The sequence below is a fragment of the Mytilus edulis genome, chromosome 6, assembly GCF_963676685.1.
Source record: "Mytilus edulis chromosome 6, xbMytEdul2.2, whole genome shotgun sequence".
In the NCBI taxonomy this organism is placed as follows: domain Eukaryota; kingdom Metazoa; phylum Mollusca; class Bivalvia; order Mytilida; family Mytilidae; genus Mytilus; species Mytilus edulis.
Window position 1 is genome coordinate 76,537,728 of NC_092349.1, and position 19,018 is coordinate 76,556,745.

The following is a 19,018-nucleotide window of genomic DNA, read 5'->3' on the forward strand; positions in this document are numbered from 1 at the left end:
GTTTTTATATAGATTAGACCGTTGAATTTCCCGTTTGAATGGTTTTACACACCTAATTTTTGGGGCCCTTTATAGCTTGCTGTTCGGTGTGAGCCAAGGTTACGTGTTGAAGGCCGTACCTTGGCCTATAATGGTTTACTTTTATAAATTGTTACTTGGATGGAGAGGCGTCTCATTGGCACTCATACCACACATTCCTATATCTATTGACACATTTGTCTGCTATCGTTCACTACAATATCGTCATTTGAGCTTTATGGACCACCAATAGGTTGTAATTTAGATTCGATTGGTCGGTCCGACATCTCTTGATCGGGGTTCGTTTCTATCAGAGCTCCATCTGCCTCTACATCAAACCCGGCCTGCCACCTCTCCCACGTGTTCTAGTAGATTTTGGTGGCATGTCTGTATTGTTTCTACGAATCTACGTATTAATCAGAGATAGAAGGAATGGAACTATATTGATATGGAACACGATGTTGGCGTTATTGCTGAAAACATAGTAAGATCGCGGTATGAACGTAGTATATTCGTGGTAAGAACGTGCTATAATCGCAGTAGAAGCGTGGTAAGATCGTGCTGCAATCGGATAACTCGTGGTATAATCGTACTGAGAACGTGATGAGCGTAGAAAGATCTTGATAAGCGTAGTGAGGTCGCAGAATAAGCGCAGTTAGAACGTGGTATAGTCGTAACAGGATCGTTGTAGGAGCGTAATGAGGACGTAGTAGCATCGTGTAAACAACGGAAATTTACATTTTCATGACGCTCATACCGTGACCTAACGACGATCTGAATTTATTTTAGATCGCGGTGAGCGTGGTGCGATCGTGGTAAAGTGTGTATTGGGCTTAAAATTAATACAATACTTCCAATGGCGGAATACTTATCTTCGGGAACGTGGCTAATCGTTATAGCCAAGCCGTTGCGTATGTTAATTAACGTGGACCTAACAGTCAGGCCGTAGAAAAAATAATGAAACCGCCTATCGATTTATTAACTCTCGATGTCGGTTGCTCAGCTAATAACGATCAGTTTACTTTACTACCCTACTATCACATTGAATCTAAACTAAATATCGATGAACCATTTGCCAAGTTTATGAAAAATTATAATAATACATTTGTTAATATGTGGAAACATTTATACGTTATTATCCCGGAAAATCAATCACGCCCGCTGTTGCAAGCGTTAAAAGGAATTGCAACTCTTTCAATGGATTCCTTGGTTCAAAAACTTAACGGGGATAATAAGATGCCGGACTTGCAAAAGAGAGAGTCTACATTTCAAATATGGGTCTTTATTGTCCTAACTGTGGTCATATTAATTATTGCCAAATGGGCGGGGACAAATTTAAAACGCTGGTTAGCCAAAACTTTCATTAGGACAAGACAGACTTTGACAAAGCCTGACGAAGAAGTGGCGGGTTTCACAGACGAAATTCAGAGCGTGGTCACCGAAAATGAAGATGGACAATCTAACCCACTCTCATGTCTGAAGGGCATGATACAGAAGTCGAAACGTAAAAGATACACTTCGTTGTCAAGTCGAACACCTCAGCAAACCATGAAACCCGAAGAACTTTCATTGGAAAATCCGTTGCTGATGATAAGCCGAATGCCAACCTTCGGAAATATTCCCGAGTTGATCTACAAAGTGGAATCTGAGCAATAATTTGTGAATTAGAAATAGAATCCACTCAATAACGTGTATAGTTACATATAGAACAATGTAGAACATGGATTTTTGTTGTGATAATACTTATATATTATTACTGTGGGAACTTTATAGCGATAGAAGAGTGAAGAAACTTTATACCAGGAATAAATATGTTTAAGTATAAATAACATAAACTTTAATATGAAGGAACCAGACAACGTCATGTTGGACTTACCTTGGAACCTTCCGTACACACATTTTATTTCCATATACAGTGAATTTGTATTATGTAGAATCCCTGATTTATGTAGAATCACTAAACTCATAAGTGGTTATATAGAATCCCTGAAAATGACCAGTGATTTTACATAATCACTGAACATTTTAATAATTATTCTATAAATTCCCTGAAATTATTTTAGGTATTATCAATAATTCAAAGATCCTTCGTTTGATAAAAATTAAATATGGACAAAATCATACTTTGTTTGTTCTTAGAAAGTTTAAGGACAGTAAGACATGCTTTAAATTATGTAAAGATTCTGGCTACCATCTACTATATATCATACATATTGCACATCATTATACATCAATATAGGATGTTAGCTATTGGTTATAGATAAAAACAAGTCTAAATATTTGACGAACATTGTTTTTGTGATTAAAGCAAAAGTAATAAAAGCTAGATATATAGTTTTTTTTAAGTACTTTTTATCACTATGCACATTTCTGTGATTAGCATCTCATTTGTATCCTATTATTTTGGTCAGGTTTGGGACGACTTGGTGTTGAACCAAAGATGTGTATGGTCTTTCTAGACAAATCCTTGGTTGGACCTATTGTTTGTAAAGAATTTAATTCACGTAGACACATTTTTGGTTGATATGCAATCTACTTAATTTCAATTTTAATCCATCATGGTTTATTAAGATTATATAACAAAAAAACTCAAGTGTAAATCCACAGGGCATGTTATGTGTGGTTCAACAAATGGTGAATAAGGTTCTTTGTATTTTGTGAACAAGACATTAAAACATGATATCCTCTAGTTTTAGTACCTCAGCTGTTTGTACTGAACACTTTATTGTTCTTCGATGTGTAAAATCTGATTCGATATGTGAAGGACAATATTTGTTAAAATGCGGATGTTGTGGTAAAAACATACATGTGATTCAAATAGTCGATGTCATTCAAATTAATTTGTAAAAATAGATGATTGTTTTTGAAATATTGTTCTTAACATTTAAATATAATCATTGTGCTAAATATTTAAGTATATTGTTTCTAACATTTTAATGTATTGTTGTTATATATAAAGGCAACAGCAGTATACCGCTGTTCAAACTCATAAATCCATGGACAAAAAACAAAATCGGGGTAACAAACTAAAACTGACATTCTTATACATGTATATTGTGCTTAACATTTCACAACTTTTGTTTAAAATGACGTTTTAATATGTCTATTTTAGAACTAATTATTTAACTTAATTTATTCATTTCTATATAAATACAACTAATTCATCACTTCAGTTATTATGTATAATCTCTGACAGTTTTCTAGTGATTATACATAATGCCTGAAAGTTTTAGTGAGTATATACAATCCCTAAACTGACCAGTGATTCTACATAATCCCTGAAAAATTCGGGGATTCTACATAATCACTGATTATACAAATTCACTGTACATATATATATCTCAAGAATACTGTTATTAACATCGAGCTTTTAAATTAAAGAAAATTTCAATGTTTAAAAACTTTCTTTTATTAGCATTGGAGGAATGTAACAAAGTTACTTGTATCATCATTATATGCATCAGGAATTTATAATAAGCCTAGTGATTGATATCTATTCACATCTCTATTCATCAATGTATCATGAATAATAAATAACAAATAATTCAAATATTTGGGGATGGGGTAAAAAGTGCTGCAAGTTTTGTTTATTTGACATCGATTTTACATATATCTGTATTGGTCAATAATTTTTTTCCCGAAATTAAGTTAAGAGAGGGTTGGGGTCAGTGAAAAAAAAATATGTGAATTAAGTTGTTTTATCCTACATGGAACTTTTGTTGTCGTTCCTTATTGTCCTGTGAACTTTTATCAAAGGTCGTCACTGCAGAAAATGCATAGTATGCGAGATTTTTAATGATTTGCAAATATCTCTTTTACCTCGAGCTCAATACAATAATTTATGCCCACAGTTGATACATGTATTGTGTTTTTTGGAGTAAACGGATCCCTTTTTCAAGCAAACCAGTCCCATTTTTTTCTAGTGTAGACTGCTTGTTAGTTACATACGATCAAATCGATCCTCTCATGTTTATAGCAAGTATTAATAGTTGTCAATATTGTCCACTTTATGTGTAATGGCATTACTGTTTTGATAACTAACTATAACGCATACATCCTTTTTTCGAGTTCTACAATCATATTATCAGGTTTTTATTTATTTCTCTCAAAACCTAGTCCGGGATTTTTAAAAGAAAATATGATCATGAAATAATAATAATAATGGCATACAGGAACTGTAAAATTATAACTTTTTAGAACATATTACCATTAACCTCACAGTATTACATCAGTCAATAAAACCAAAACGAGATTCATAAATTTGATATGATTGAACTTCGATTTTTCAATTTATAATCATTAAATGCTACTTGTATATTGTTTACCGCAAACTGAAGTTTGACTGCAAAATAACTTGAAATGTTCAATGGACCATGAAATTGGGGGTCAAAACTCTTAATTTGGCATTAAAATTAGAAAGATTATAGCATAAGGAACATGTATACTGAGTTTTAGGTTGATTGGACTTCAACTTCATCAAAAACTACCTCGACCAAAAACTTTAACCTGAAGCGGGACAGAGAAACGTACGAACGGACGGACGATCGGAAGGACGGATGAACAAACGGACGCACAAACCAGAAATCATAATGCCCTCTACTATCGTAGATGGGGCATTATAAACATTTCAACAAATAAGTACAAGCTTTGAAATGGTCTTTGTTTCTGTTTAAAATTTCCCCAACTTTTATTGATTTGGGACGATGTATAAGCTAGCTAGTCTGATGTTGTTGACGACTTGACTGCTTCCCTGAAGATAACTTTTGTTTACTTTTTTCGTTGGGTTGCTGTCTCATTGACGTTATCAACATCTCTCATTATTCATAGTATCCTTATATCTACGTATATAACATCAGAGATGTCCAGTGCCTTTGTTTATTTGAATGCCCTAAGCTGCCTGGTATTTAAAGGATATTGAAATATAAAACTCCTGTGGTATTATTTGTTATATTTCAGTAAAGTGTTTGTAAATGTACGGACTATAAAATTCTATGAAAGCATTTTCTTCGATTTTTTTATAATTATAAAGCTTAATTTCAAATTTTAGAATAAAAATATACACTCAACTTGTATAATCAAATAATATGTGGTTAAACAATTAACGAAATCAGACACAAAAATGTCCGATCTTGTGAATTGGATTACTGAGCACGACCACAACGCAGGTTTTCCAAAGAGACACTTCCGGTTGTTCACCTGGATAGGATTGGATAGAGTACTACTGATATCAGTATTAAACACTTCTTTAACACAACTAGTACACGGTCCATAGGTTTGAATAACTTATGTCAAATCACTCATGGTACGTCTGAATATAAAGTCCACTTAGGAATATATTATTCTACGGAGTTCATGTTTAAAGCAACTATGACGTCTACATCTCTTATCTAATACTTCCTGAAAGTAATATAAGACAATAATAAATGGATCAATATAACAAAGAAAATATATTTTTTTTTAAAGTTAGAAGAATTATATGATATCCATACCACAGGTTTAAACGACGATGCCATACGTAAGCAGTGGCGGATCCAGGGTGTGTGTGGGGTTTGAAATCCCCCTTTTTGAACGATCAATGCATTTGAATGGGGAAATATAGTTGGACCCCCCTTTTTGTCCTGGGTTGGAACCTCCCTTTAAAATGGATGGATCCGCCAATATATGAGGTAGGATCTGCTATTCATTTGTAGTCATTAGAGACCCCTCCTAGTTTAAGGTGGGGTTCTTTTGTTAATCTTTTAGTTTTTGAAGGTGGTGTTTGTGGACTGTTGTTCGTCTCTTGCTCGTTTTTTGTTTCTTGATGGTATTTAAATTTGTTTTCCACGTTATGAGTTTGCCTATTCCTTTGGTAATTTCCGCTTTTCTTTTAGACTTTGCCTGATATCTTACTACTAAAAATAGCAATCTAACAAATCTTTACTAATATAATAACGAATCAAACAGGGTTGAGATCTCAAAAAACATGTTTAACCCCGATACAAGTTTGCGCCTGTCCCAGGTCAGGAGCCTCTGGCCTTTGTTAGTCTTGTATGATTTTAAATTTTAGTTTCTTGTGTATAATTCGGAATTTAGTATACGTCCATTATCACTGAACTAGTATACATATTTGTTAAGGGGCCAGCTGAAGGACGCCTTCGGGTGCGGGAGTTCCTCGCTATAGTAAAATTGAAGACCCCTTTGTGGCCTTTGACTGTTGTCTGCTCTATGGTCGGGTCGCTTTGACACATTTCTCATTTCCATTCTGAATTTTATTTTCCCTGTTCTTACAATACACATTTTATACCTTGGCTTTCTACTTCTAGATCCATCTGATTGATCACCACTTTCATCATCAGAACTGGAAAAATAAAATAAAGCCATGTAATCATACTAACATATACAATGAACACATAAAAGTCGTATGACAGTACAAACACAAATGCTAAAACTTTTTCACAGCATTCTGATCATTTCAGTTTGTGTTCAGTTAGACTAAAATAATTCTGTATTTTCCTTTTAAATCTCAAGCAATGCATTTGTTTAAGCCAAAATAATCCAATAACATAAAAGTATGGTGTAATATGATCGGCCGTTAGACGCCCACTATAACCAGCGATCATTTGGCATGGGTGTAAGTATACCATATAAATTCGAAAAAAAGTACTATACATTTACAGAAAATAGTTTCTATGGCTTATTTATTAAATCCTACGTCGTCTTTACCGATAATGCACGTCACAAAGGAAATTCCAAAATAGTCATAACACGAGTGTCTTACCCGATCGAAAGTTTTGAAATTGTTTCTTTTCAGATAAAACTATTGTTCATTCAGGACTGCTTGTATTGTTCACTTGAATCCTTTAATTAACGGTCATAACTTACCCTTTTCGGTGGTGTTTTGATTTCTCTTTCCTGCTGAAAAAAAAACAACAACACGTGTATACATAATACTCACTATCGATTAACGCATATTTATGCTATTTAAATATGGTCTCTTACTCTATCGAAATTTAAATCTTAGATCATCTTAGGTATTGAATAACTAGAATTGCTGAAAGATATAAATCAATGATAAATCTAAAAATATCGTTTAAATATTTTTCTCTCATTTTTCGTTTTATTTGTGTGAAGAATATTAAATTATTAACTATATACTGGTGACCTATAGTTGTTAATTCTGTGTCATTTTTGTCTTTTGTAGATAATTGTCTCATTGGCAATCATACCACATCTTCTTTTTTATATTTAATGCATTGTCAGCACTATTGGCTACTTCGTGGCGTACTTTTTTAATGGAAAAAGCCGAAGTTCTAGGGGAGAACTACAGACCTTCTGCAAGGAAACTGACAATCCTTGTTTATTAAGATTGGGTTCAAGCGAATTACTAACGTACGGGATTCAAACTCATAAACTCATTATTTACAGGCAGGTGAAACAGTAGTTTAAATACTCAGACCACTTGGCCACCGAGTCCCATGAACAATAGAAGAAGTATGTTTTGACATTGTACCTGATTGTGTTTCAAATAATTACCTTGGCTTTCTTGATCTACTCATTGATCTATCGGATAAACCACCGCTTTCATCATCAGAACTAGAAATGTAAAATTATTGAGAAATAGAAAATCCGTGAAATTATGTTAACATGGTTAAAATACACGAAGATACATATCATTCATATATTTAAGGAATGACTGTAATATTTTTTCTGTCTATGAAGAAATAACATAAACAATTTGGTGCACACTGAATAACGCGCGTAGCGGGTTATTTAACAGTGTGCACCACATTTTTTATGTTATTTCGAATAGACAGAAAAAATATTACACTCATTTCTTATAATAATTTAATTCTAAATTCCATTTTAAACCGTAGAAAACCATGAAAAAACGTTGATGACGTCACGGTCACATGTCTATGGGCTGATAACAAAATAACGTCAGCCAATCAGAAGACATGTAACATCTAAAATTAAATTATATTTAAATAATACATAAAACAAGCTGAAATCTAATGGCAGTTTTCTTGTTGTTTTTATTTTTGCTTCTTATTCTATGCTCAGTTAAACTAAGAGAATTGTACATTTTCCTAACCAAGATTCGTATGAGCTAAATTATCCAATGACATTTAAGTATGATGTGATATAATTGGCTATGTTGTTCCTTTTTGGATAAAGTCATTGTTCATTCAGAAGTACATATATCGTAATTAACTTTAATAACTTACCATTTGCGATGGTGTTTCGATTTCTCTTTCTTGCTAAAATAAAAATTAAAAAAAACCACACGTGAATATACTGACTACAGGGTAACACAAACGAATGAAGGTGAAATGACACGAATACTTTAAAATATATCTGCATGCAGGGATTATGGCAAAATATTCAATTTTTCAGTAGGGAACCAGTTCTTGCCACAGCACTATTATTTGAATAATATATAAGAATGATATACAAATGGATGAACCGATTATATATACATGTAACTGTAATATTAATATATTATATAACAACAAACAATTGTATACTGATTTGTATCACTACACTATACAGTACTAGTTATAACAGTGAGGTTGCATTTCCTGTCATTTATTCATCATCCACACACGAACTTGTCTAAAAAATACCTTTGTACATTAATCTCAGTTTCAGGTATAGAGATGTGATTTTTTTCTGTGATAAGCGCTTTTCACCATCCACAAGAACTTTCTGTCATCCGATGTTCAGTACTTCAGTACTTTGATTAATAATAGATGAAGTATTCCACGACATTGTATGTAAATGTAAACCGCAGATTTCAAATTTACCTTGTTTTTCTTGATCTGCTCTTTGATCTATCTGATAAACCAACTTTTTCATCATTGCAACTGGAAAATATACAATAAATAATAATATAGTTGTCAATTATTTTAGAAGCAGAAAAGTCGTGAAAGTATGTTATCTTACCTCCTATATATTTCTAGGAAGATCAGTGGCTAAAAGCCAACACATGAAGACCCTGGTTACTTAATATTGGGTTTCTTAGTATTTTATTTTAATACACGGTAAGTAAGAACATTTCGTTTTATAATAAAAACGTGACGTTTCAAAGAAAAATCTGAAACGTTTCGCCTGGACAACAGCTGAAGAAATTGATGATAAAAGATTGACAATAAATGCAGAACTTTTTTATTTCACGTTTGTTTCTTTTTATTTAAAATAGGCAACTAGTCTGAATTCCACATGATAAGATAGTCGGTAAGATAAATCCGTTACACAGTGTGCTATAGTGACTGACCTATTACGATATATACGATATCAGTATCACCAATATATGGATCTTACTGGCCCCGTATATATCGTATTAGGTCAATAGCACACTGAAAATTTTACTTATCTTGGCTGATAATACATGCCATAGAATAAATCTCAAAGAAAGCTTTTGATTTTCCATGAACGTCTTAAGGGCATACGTACGGTACAGTTTTGATCCCGTATTTACATTTTGATAAAAAAAAATACATATATACAATTTTTTTTTACCTGATTAAATCAAATATGTAATAAAAAAAATACCTTCATGTTCTTCTTTTTAAGTAAAATGAGGTCGAAATTTTGTATATACATTTGCTCAAAATTCGGATTTGTGGCCGTATTTTCCCTTTCGAAAGAAAGCCATAACTTTATTGTTTTAAAAGATAAACACTGATTGTTTTTTGTTAAATAATTGGTAATTTCTGTATTTTATAAGTATTCTAAAAATCATACATTTTTTATACAGAAATAAGTTATATTTATCAAATGTTCATGAACTTAGAAAAACACACCATTTTTGCTGTACATTTATCAAATTAAAAAAAATGCACTATTTACGTTTTCATGAAAATTAGCACACATAATCTTTTCGCGTAATCAAACCAAATGGCATTTTAAAAAAGAGGGGTCTATGAACTCGTTTTCAAGTCAAATAAGTTTGAATGATAAAAATCAGTCAAAAACTGAATCTTTTCCCGATAAGTCATATAGTTTGACGTCGCGAAAATAACAATTTACGTTAGCAACGTCATTAACTTCCCTGTAACTGTATCGTATGAACTTAATTCCTCTATTAGAAGTTAAGGTGGTACCCAACACTTTCACTAAAATTAATTTGGCTCGTTTAATTTTCATAAAATTTGGACAAAGTATATACTTTGACCCTTTGACAAAAATATAAAAATTTCAAAAACTTTGAACCACCCGTTTTATCAGAAAAATTACACTGGTTATATAGCAGTTTGACAAAATCTAGTTTTGATCATTGAGAAGCTTCATATTCCCTTAACAGCACACCGTAATTCAAACGTTTAGCTGATTTTACAGAGTTATCTCCCTGTAGTGTTAGGTACCATCTTAAGTTATCGTTCTGTTGCAGGTAGCATTATCAATCATTCAAATTGCCCTGTATTGCATGTTTGCATGAATCCTTTAACTAACGCTAATAACTCACCCTTTTCGATGGTGGTTCGATTTTTCTTTCCTGTTTAAATAACAAACAAAAAACGTGTATATACTCACTATTAATTTACACATATTTATGAAACTATAAATATATTCCAAATACTTGTAAAATCTCTATAATGGTAGTTACTTTGGCACCTTGTTCAATTTGACATTAAATCTTAAAATTATTATTCGACCTTATCTTTAAATGTATTTCCGGTGGGCCGGATTTTTAAAATCCAACTAAGTTGGACATCACGTGACTTTTGTGACGTATATTACCCGCCATTTTGTTTTATATTTCCCCATATAGAATGCATATATGCTTCAATAAAGTTTAATTTTCTCTTAAACCTAATCCGTTTTCTTACTTTTGCAAATCAATCCTTGATATTCAAACATATTTCTATCAATCAATGTTGGTCCTAACAGTTTAATTTTTGAATAAATTCGGTCAAATCGGAATCGTAAAACATGCACTTTTTCTCATCATTTCTCCGTTGACTCAATGCTAAATTACCGATACCCATGTCTACTTTTACAACAAATAAAGAAATTCTGTAAATAAAAAACAAACTTTGCAAATCGATTAAGTATATTCAAACATATAGCTGGGGAGAAATACTACTTAAAACAGTTTAATTTCAGGGCAATTTCGGTCAAACATCGATTTGAAAACGGGAATTTTCCGAGATTTTCAAAATGGCGGCTGATGTATCATATGAAAATGTTGCATCAATTCAATGATTTCTATAGTAGACTTTCCTAGATTATATCTAATTTTTCATAAAGAATCTCTGATGTTTCTGTTATTTTCCTTTAGTGATATTTCGATATCATTGATTTCAAAATGTCTTAATAAATTTTTTTTATTTTAAGTGTGACACAGGAACATTTATTTTGACAGATATTCATCCAGGAGATATACTGTTACCAGAAAATACTTTACAATATCTATAATATAAAAAATCTCTTCTTTTTTAAAGGTGTTTTTCAAGTTTTCTGTATATTTTATCTTTTTTTAGAAATATATTTATTCATTTCTTTTAAAACAAAAACAAAAATGTTTTCATCCTAAGAGAAAAAAAACAATGTCCAATTATAATAGATAAATATTCTATACCTTTAAAATTTCATTCCTTGACCAAACAGGTGAAATCTAACTTGGGTTATAATGTTACATCATAATATATTGTCAGGTAGACGTGAAAACCAAAAGCAACCAGCTGACATTAAACATCCTGTCAGTGTGTATACATGTATTACCAGAGTTTAAATTTTGTGATATACAAAAGTTTTCATAAATGTACAAATAAATATCTTCTCCTTCCCGTGTCAAATCAGAAGAAGTATGTTTATAAACTTATAAACTAAAGTATAAACTTTAGGAAAATATGAATATTATGAAAATTTCTTTAAAAAAATATTTTTTGCTTAAAAGGCATTCAAATATTTATATGTTTCTATAATTATTTCAAAGAAATATTCTGAATTAAATTTTAATTTAAATGAATTTGTTTCATTGAATATGATTTTATTGTTATTTATCTTTTAATTCAATATTTAAAGCTAAATTCAGGCAATAAATCGATTTAAAGTTTAAATTGTGTAAAACAAAAGATTTATTATATACATTCCAACAGAGACGTTTAATACGATTGGTCTGGTTTTAACAATATTGCATACCCGATAATATCTATCGACAGAGTTATCGGTCCTGAATAGGACTGATATAGTTGGGTATGGCTGTGTAAAAAATTCACAAATTTTATCATTTTATAGTTAATTGATTACCTCTCACTTTGTCGAAATGTTTACAAATACCACATATCATAGAATACCACTTGCGACTGACGTAAACAATGGTTAATCGCAAAGTTAAGTCTTAACTTTTCATTAATAGATGACGAATTCTAAATTTGATATTTGTAAGTATACTTTAGTTTTCACAGATACCTTGGCTTTCTTGATCTTCCTCTAGATCCATCTGATGAATCATTGCTTTCATCATCAGAACTACAAAAAAAATACTTTCATTTGAACATAATTTGTTTTTGTATTTATACCGATTTCATTTAACAATGCATGCCATTATTTCCGAACATAATTATAGAATTATAAATCGTCCGGATAAAAAAAAGCCAATTGCTTCGGCAATAAAACGTTGTTTTTTTCTTTTATATAAAAATTCTGAACACATGATTACTATGACAGTTTGAAATGTAACGAAAAGCGTGTTAATACCTTGAGTCGCTGCTTGATTTATCAGAACTGCTACTGCTGCTGCTGCTGCTGCTGCTACTGCTACTACTACTGGAACTCCTAGATTTCCTTTCAAGTAAAATAAGACCTATTACACAAGGAGACAATTCAAATGTATGACATATACAATTTTAGGTCAATGTCAGGAAAATATAAACTTTTTTGTATGAGGCTGAGAAACTAGGGAAGGGCGAGGTTGTATCGACCCCTTCCCAAGTTTTGCGCCGAGTACAAAAAAGTTTATATTTTTTTGACATTGACCTAATATTGTCTTTATACTGCAGCTTAAGTTAATAAATTGACGTAACGTAAATGGAAAACTTATGTTCATCCCTTAATGGACAGGAAGTGTTCCATGATGAAATTGACATAGTACACAGGGGCGGATCCAGCCATTTTAAAAAGGGGGGTTCCCAACCCAGGACAAAGGGGGAGGGGTTCCAACAATATTTCCCCATTCAAATGCATTGATCGGCCAAAAAAAGGGGGGTTCCAACCCCCGGACACCCCCCCCCCCCCCCTGGATCCGCCAATGGTACAAAATATAGCTTTGTTACTATATTCAGGAAATAAACACAACTAGTTGTAGTATGAAACGAAGTATGTCTTATAAGACCCAATAACACATGTACATATATATTTTACTATATACAACTATAGTCATATGTAGTGAATAAAATAAGTATCCAAGACTTTTCTTGAAGATCGATTAATTGATAGATTGATCATGGTGTTTGCTTTACGACATCTGAGCGCCAATAGACTATATCGCGGCGAGAGCTGATTTGAATAACTATACAATATTAAAAGTAATTTTTAATTTACCTTTTTAACATTTTAACTAAATTTTAAACTTTTATTGAAAAAGTGTGTGCTACAAAAATTAATTTAACAAAAGTAACAACACAAATGGGTATTCAAGGTGATATCATGCCATGAGAGACGCATTTTTTATTTTGAATACAATTTTCATATAACGACGTGCATATTTGCGTAAATTGGTCAGAAAGCAGATTTAGACATTCTAAATTCAGATCATTAAGGCTTTGTGTTTTGTTTTTATTTCAAAGTTAAGATTAATTACCTTTTGTTATATTGCATACTCAGGGATTCTAAAAATTAAAATATATGCGCCTTCAAATAATATCAAACCGTTTCATCTTTTAAAATGTTAATATATATATCTTTTGAACACTTACCATTTTCGACGTGGCTTTGATTTTTCTTTTCTGAAAAAAAATAAATTTGAATAATTGAGACTAAATTTGTATTTTTATATCATTTGATAACAAACTAGTCTAGGGCTTAACTTTTGGCTATTTCTGGTGTTCACGATAAATAAAACATAGAAAAGTTCAAATCAAGAATGTTTAATTTTCAATATAGAAACACTCATTTTAGCGATTGATTTGCTCAGTTAAATTCAATCATACACATTTTCATATATTAAAAAAAGTTGAAACAAAAATACACTTTTATGTTAGTTATCTGTATCCGTATAATTCATAAAATGTTTGTGTTGTATGATATAAAAGGAATTCAATGCAAAAGCGTGTTCTTTTATTATTGTTTAGGAAATTTCTTATCTTGTTTTTAGTCTGATTTTTTTATTTCCCCATTATTGATTTCCAAGGCCCCACATAATTACAAATCATGAAATTAAAGAGTGTAAGGGTCGAATAATTTCTCGTAATTTATCAGCTAAATTTAAGTATAGATTTCAAATGTACATACTTCTGTTTAGATTTAAACTTGATTGCGATATAAAGAACAGTCCCATCTGTTTTCTCCAGAGATGTTCTGCTAAGCTGGAGTGAGTCGTTGAACAATCTTTCTTCTGGTTTATTATAAATGTAATGCATGAGCAATCTTTGTGCTAAGGCAATGGCGTAGATCTCGGAATCTTTCATGGCATCGATGGCGTCGTCACGAATAAGGTCTTCTTCCACACAGCCAATCACTACCATTTGGTCATATCCTTTCTCCTCCCAGAACCTCTTCCGGTCTTTCAGTTCCTTCTTTTGCCATGTTTTTCTGTCCGTGAAAGTAAAGGTACTATCCTCTTTTGACTTGACGGGAATGTGACCAAGAACAAACTGGAGTACTTCCCCTTTGTTGTCGAAATATTTAAGGACTTCATCTGTAACTTCTTGTAGTCTTGTAAATGTTTCGTCAAAGGTTATGTAATGTAACTCATGTTTTTTCTTCTTTTCACAATCACAAGGATTGTACAGTTGTGCCAGACGAAATTTAGTTGAAGACATTTTGTTATTTCTTCACCTGGATCAAATGAGAAAGAAAAAAAATAAATATACAAATTGCTGCATATTATAGATGTTTGTGTTACCGACCGTGGATTTGTTACAGTATATATTTGCATATTTCTTATAAATTTTATTGAGAATCAATAGTAAATAAATGGTGAAATACACGTCAAGAAAAAATTTAATGACTTGAAATTTATATGAACAAAAGAGATGTATCTTAAGAATAGGGTACGTTACTGTGATTAGATTGCTACATGGGCGTTTTTCAATAAAAGCGTTCCTTTCAGACCTAAAAAAAAAAATGGAAAATCAACTAGTCTAAAATTTATTTTCAAGAGTTATTTTGAATACCTCTATTATAGACCTGTTTGTAAACAAAAAGTGCAATCTTAGATACTCTTTAAAATGATATTATTTTCATAATTTGTGTACTGTTTCGTAGGGGACTTTTGTCCCCTACGAAACTGCTTCTAAACACACATATTTTTGCAATTTTAAATGTTTCCTATACATGCTATAGACATTCCAGTTTGTTTACGTTATATACTAGAAAAATCTCATTTTTTTCTGAATTGGAGAACCATTTTTTATTGATAACTCATGTTACGTAGTGGACATTTTGATGCGTTTCGTAGTTGACAAAACCGTTTCGTAGTGGACAAAAAGTTTCGTAGTTGACATCAACCCTATTCTATGTTAATAAAAACATAATAAAAATTACATGAAACTAACCTTTGTTATTTGCTTTGCACGAATATAATTGAAAAAAGAGTAAAAAAAGACTGCATGGTAGTGGTAGTGTCCACTACGAAACGTTTTTCTCCCAAACTTGTTTCGTAGGGGACCGTTTCGTAGGGGACGTATTCAGATATAGGAAGATGTGGTGTGAGTGCTTTATTTTTTTCTCACAACCCCAATATTGCAATAGTAACAAGACTGACTGTATTCATCAAAGCGTTATTAAGCTGTACACTGATATTTTTTTCATAATTTTAAAACCAGTTACTGAAGGAGATTTGACCCGTTTCGTAGTGGACATTTACAAAAATACGGTATCACTCTGGTCCATTTGATGTGCTCAATTTTTCTTACCAACAGTTTAATTGCCGTTATAAAAGCATCACTTCTTTTGTAAGACCCTAATGTTTATATCTCTTGCAAACAAAAAATTACATTGATTTTATAAAACTGTTTATAAGCAAGTTTTATTGACTTCCTTTCGTAGTGGACACTGTGTTAGGGACACACCTTCTAAAATAAAAAAAATCCTATGTTAAAAGCTGTTTATTAAAATATGTTGGCTCTAAACATACTTTTGAATTATTAAAGAACTTATATTAAGTAAAATTAATATTTATTTCTTCATTTTTTTTACGATATTTGAGAGTATGAATGTTGAACAGGCGGTCTAGGGACATGCCATTTTGGTTGTTTTGGACCATTCAGGAATCAATATCTTATCAATCTCTCTAAAAAATAAACTGTTTCTTTGCTTAAAAATGTTATATCTAATTCAATGTACTGACTGCACAAAAAATTACTTGCAAAGATCAAACACATTTTTTTTAAAGTGACTGGGACAAGAAAGTACGTTTATATACAAGTTTTTCATGAACAATATTTAATCTGTAATTATATACGACAGAAACTGAATGAATGACACAAATTTAAACTTCTCTGTATGATTGATCTGAGAAAGAAAAAAAAAAAAATTCGTGTGCAACATATCTAGCCTTTAGATTCCGTTTAGTTGTTTATGTCGTTTGGTTGGTGATGTCTAATTTACGAAACCTCCACATCTCCGTGTTTTTAATTATGACAACATACAAATAAATATTCAAAGACGTATGAAATTGTAAAATATAAATTAAACTGCATTGTAACCAATTTCAGACAACAACAGGGTACGTTGAAATAAGGAGGAACAAAATATTATGTTGAAATTATCAAAGGGAGATAATTATCAAAAAACATATTGATGATATGCAATTTGTATACGATCATGTTAATTAAATTGAAGAATCAAACAGTAAAATACACAAAATACATCAAACATGCAATATATATATAAAAAGTCTCTATTACCTGACAAATATCAAGGTTCGTACGAAAAATCAATATACTAGAATATTTACAAACATCGTACGTTGTCAATATAAACATATATAGAGTTATTTTTAAATATCCATCGATTAACTTACCTTCGATTAGCTTACCTGTGTCTGAATTTATAGTTTTTTCAAGGCGGTTAATATTTAAATCATATAGTCGTAAAGCCATATAAATTTTCCTTCGACCAGGTTACCAAGGCATGGAATTCTCTTATATTTCATCACTTATGTTATTATAGATGACATAATTAATATTGTTCTGAAAAGTGAAATCAAAAATATTATAATGTATGGTATGTAAAAATATAAAGGTGCATATAATTATTAGAAATATGCGTAAGCAATTGATGTTTATTTAGACAGCAGTAAATTAAAAAATGCTGATATAAAAAGATTTAAAATTTTTAATGTAGCATAGCTATATCTTTCTCCTCAATTTTCAAACATGACATCTAATCGAAATAAGAATTGTAAGATTAACCAAGATGTCATATTTGGACTGTTCACAGAGTTGATTAAAAGTTAAATGTATCTACATATTTTTTTATTACATCAATTTTAATCTCACATTTAGTCATTTCTTATCCCCCCCCCCCCCGAACTATACGGTATTTACTTTGCTCATTAGCGATTAATTAAAAATGGAGATGCAGTTTGCGAACCAGCGAAACAACTATACACCAGAGAATTAAGAACGAAGATGCCATCCACTACACTCTTCAGCAAAAAACGTATATACCCATACCTTATAGTCAGATATAACACGAACCAACATGACAACACGCAAGGATATAAGACGAACCAACATGGCAACATGCAAGGGTATAACACGAACCAACATGACAACATGCAAGGATATAACACGAACGAACATGACGACATGCAAGGATATAAGATGAACCAACATAACAACATGCAAGAATATAAGACGAACCAACATGACAACACGCAAGTATATAAGACGAATCAACATGGCAACATGCAAGGATATAAGACGAACCAACATGACAACATGCAAGGATATAACACGAACCAACATGACAACATGCAAGAATATAACACAAACCAACATGAAGACATGCAAGGATATAACACGAACGAACATGACGACATACAAGGATATAACACGAACCAACATGACAACATGCAAGGATATAAGACGAACCAACATGACAACATGCAAGGATATAACACGAACCAACATGACAACATGCAAGGATATAAGACGAACCAACATGACAACATGCAAGGATGTAACACGAACCAACATGACAACATGCAAGGATATAACACGAACCAACATGACAAAATGCAAGAATATAACACGAACCAACATGACGACATGCAAGGATATAACACGAACGAACATGACGACATACAAGGATATAACACGAACCAACATGACAACATGCAAGGATATAAGACGAACCAACATGACGAATGCAAGGATGTAACACGAACCAACATGACAACATGCAAGGATATAACACGAACCAACATGAAAATATGCAAGGATATAACACGAACCAAAATGACGACATGCAAGGATATAACACGAACCAACATGACAATATGCAAGGATATAACACGAACCAAAATGACGACATGCAAGGATATAACACGAACCAACATGACAATATGCAAGGATATAACACGAACCAACATGACAATATGCAAGGATATAACACGAACCAACATGACAACATGCAAGGATATAAGACGAACCAACATGACAACATGTAAGGATATAAGACGAACCAACATGACAATATGCAAGGATATAACACGAACCAACATGACAATATGCAAGGATATAACACGAACCAACATGACGACATGCAAGGATATAACACGAACCAACATGACAACATGCAAGGATATAACACGAACCAACATGACAATATGCAAGGATATATAACACGA

At 31.9% G+C, this 19,018-nt stretch overlaps 1 protein-coding gene across 5 annotated transcripts; it reads right to left on the reverse strand.

The window, feature by feature from the left end:
* Nucleotides 1-5,018: 5,018 nt before the first annotated feature.
* LOC139528459 (uncharacterized) lies at nt 5,019-17,189 on the reverse strand. 5 transcript variants are annotated; one of them, XM_071324438.1, is made up of 12 exons: nt 17,070-17,189; nt 14,452-14,997; nt 13,917-13,946; nt 12,700-12,786; nt 12,412-12,471; nt 10,463-10,492; nt 8,802-8,861; nt 8,223-8,255; nt 7,531-7,590; nt 6,880-6,912; nt 6,302-6,355; nt 5,019-5,415 (listed from the first exon to the last, which is right to left on the reverse strand). In XM_071324438.1, the coding sequence occupies exons 2-12, from the start codon at nt 14,979-14,981 to the stop codon at nt 5,406-5,408; spliced, it is 987 nt and encodes a 328-aa protein (XP_071180539.1). In that variant the 5' UTR covers nt 14,982-14,997; nt 17,070-17,189; the 3' UTR covers nt 5,019-5,405. The 5 variants fall into 5 exon arrangements, with proteins under 5 accessions (XP_071180539.1, XP_071180540.1, XP_071180541.1 ...); XM_071324439.1 differs by having other exon boundaries at nt 6,880-6,909; nt 17,070-17,183; XM_071324440.1 differs by lacking the exon at nt 10,463-10,492 and having other exon boundaries at nt 5,272-5,415; nt 17,070-17,167.
* Between the last annotated feature and the right edge of the window lie 1,829 nt (nt 17,190-19,018).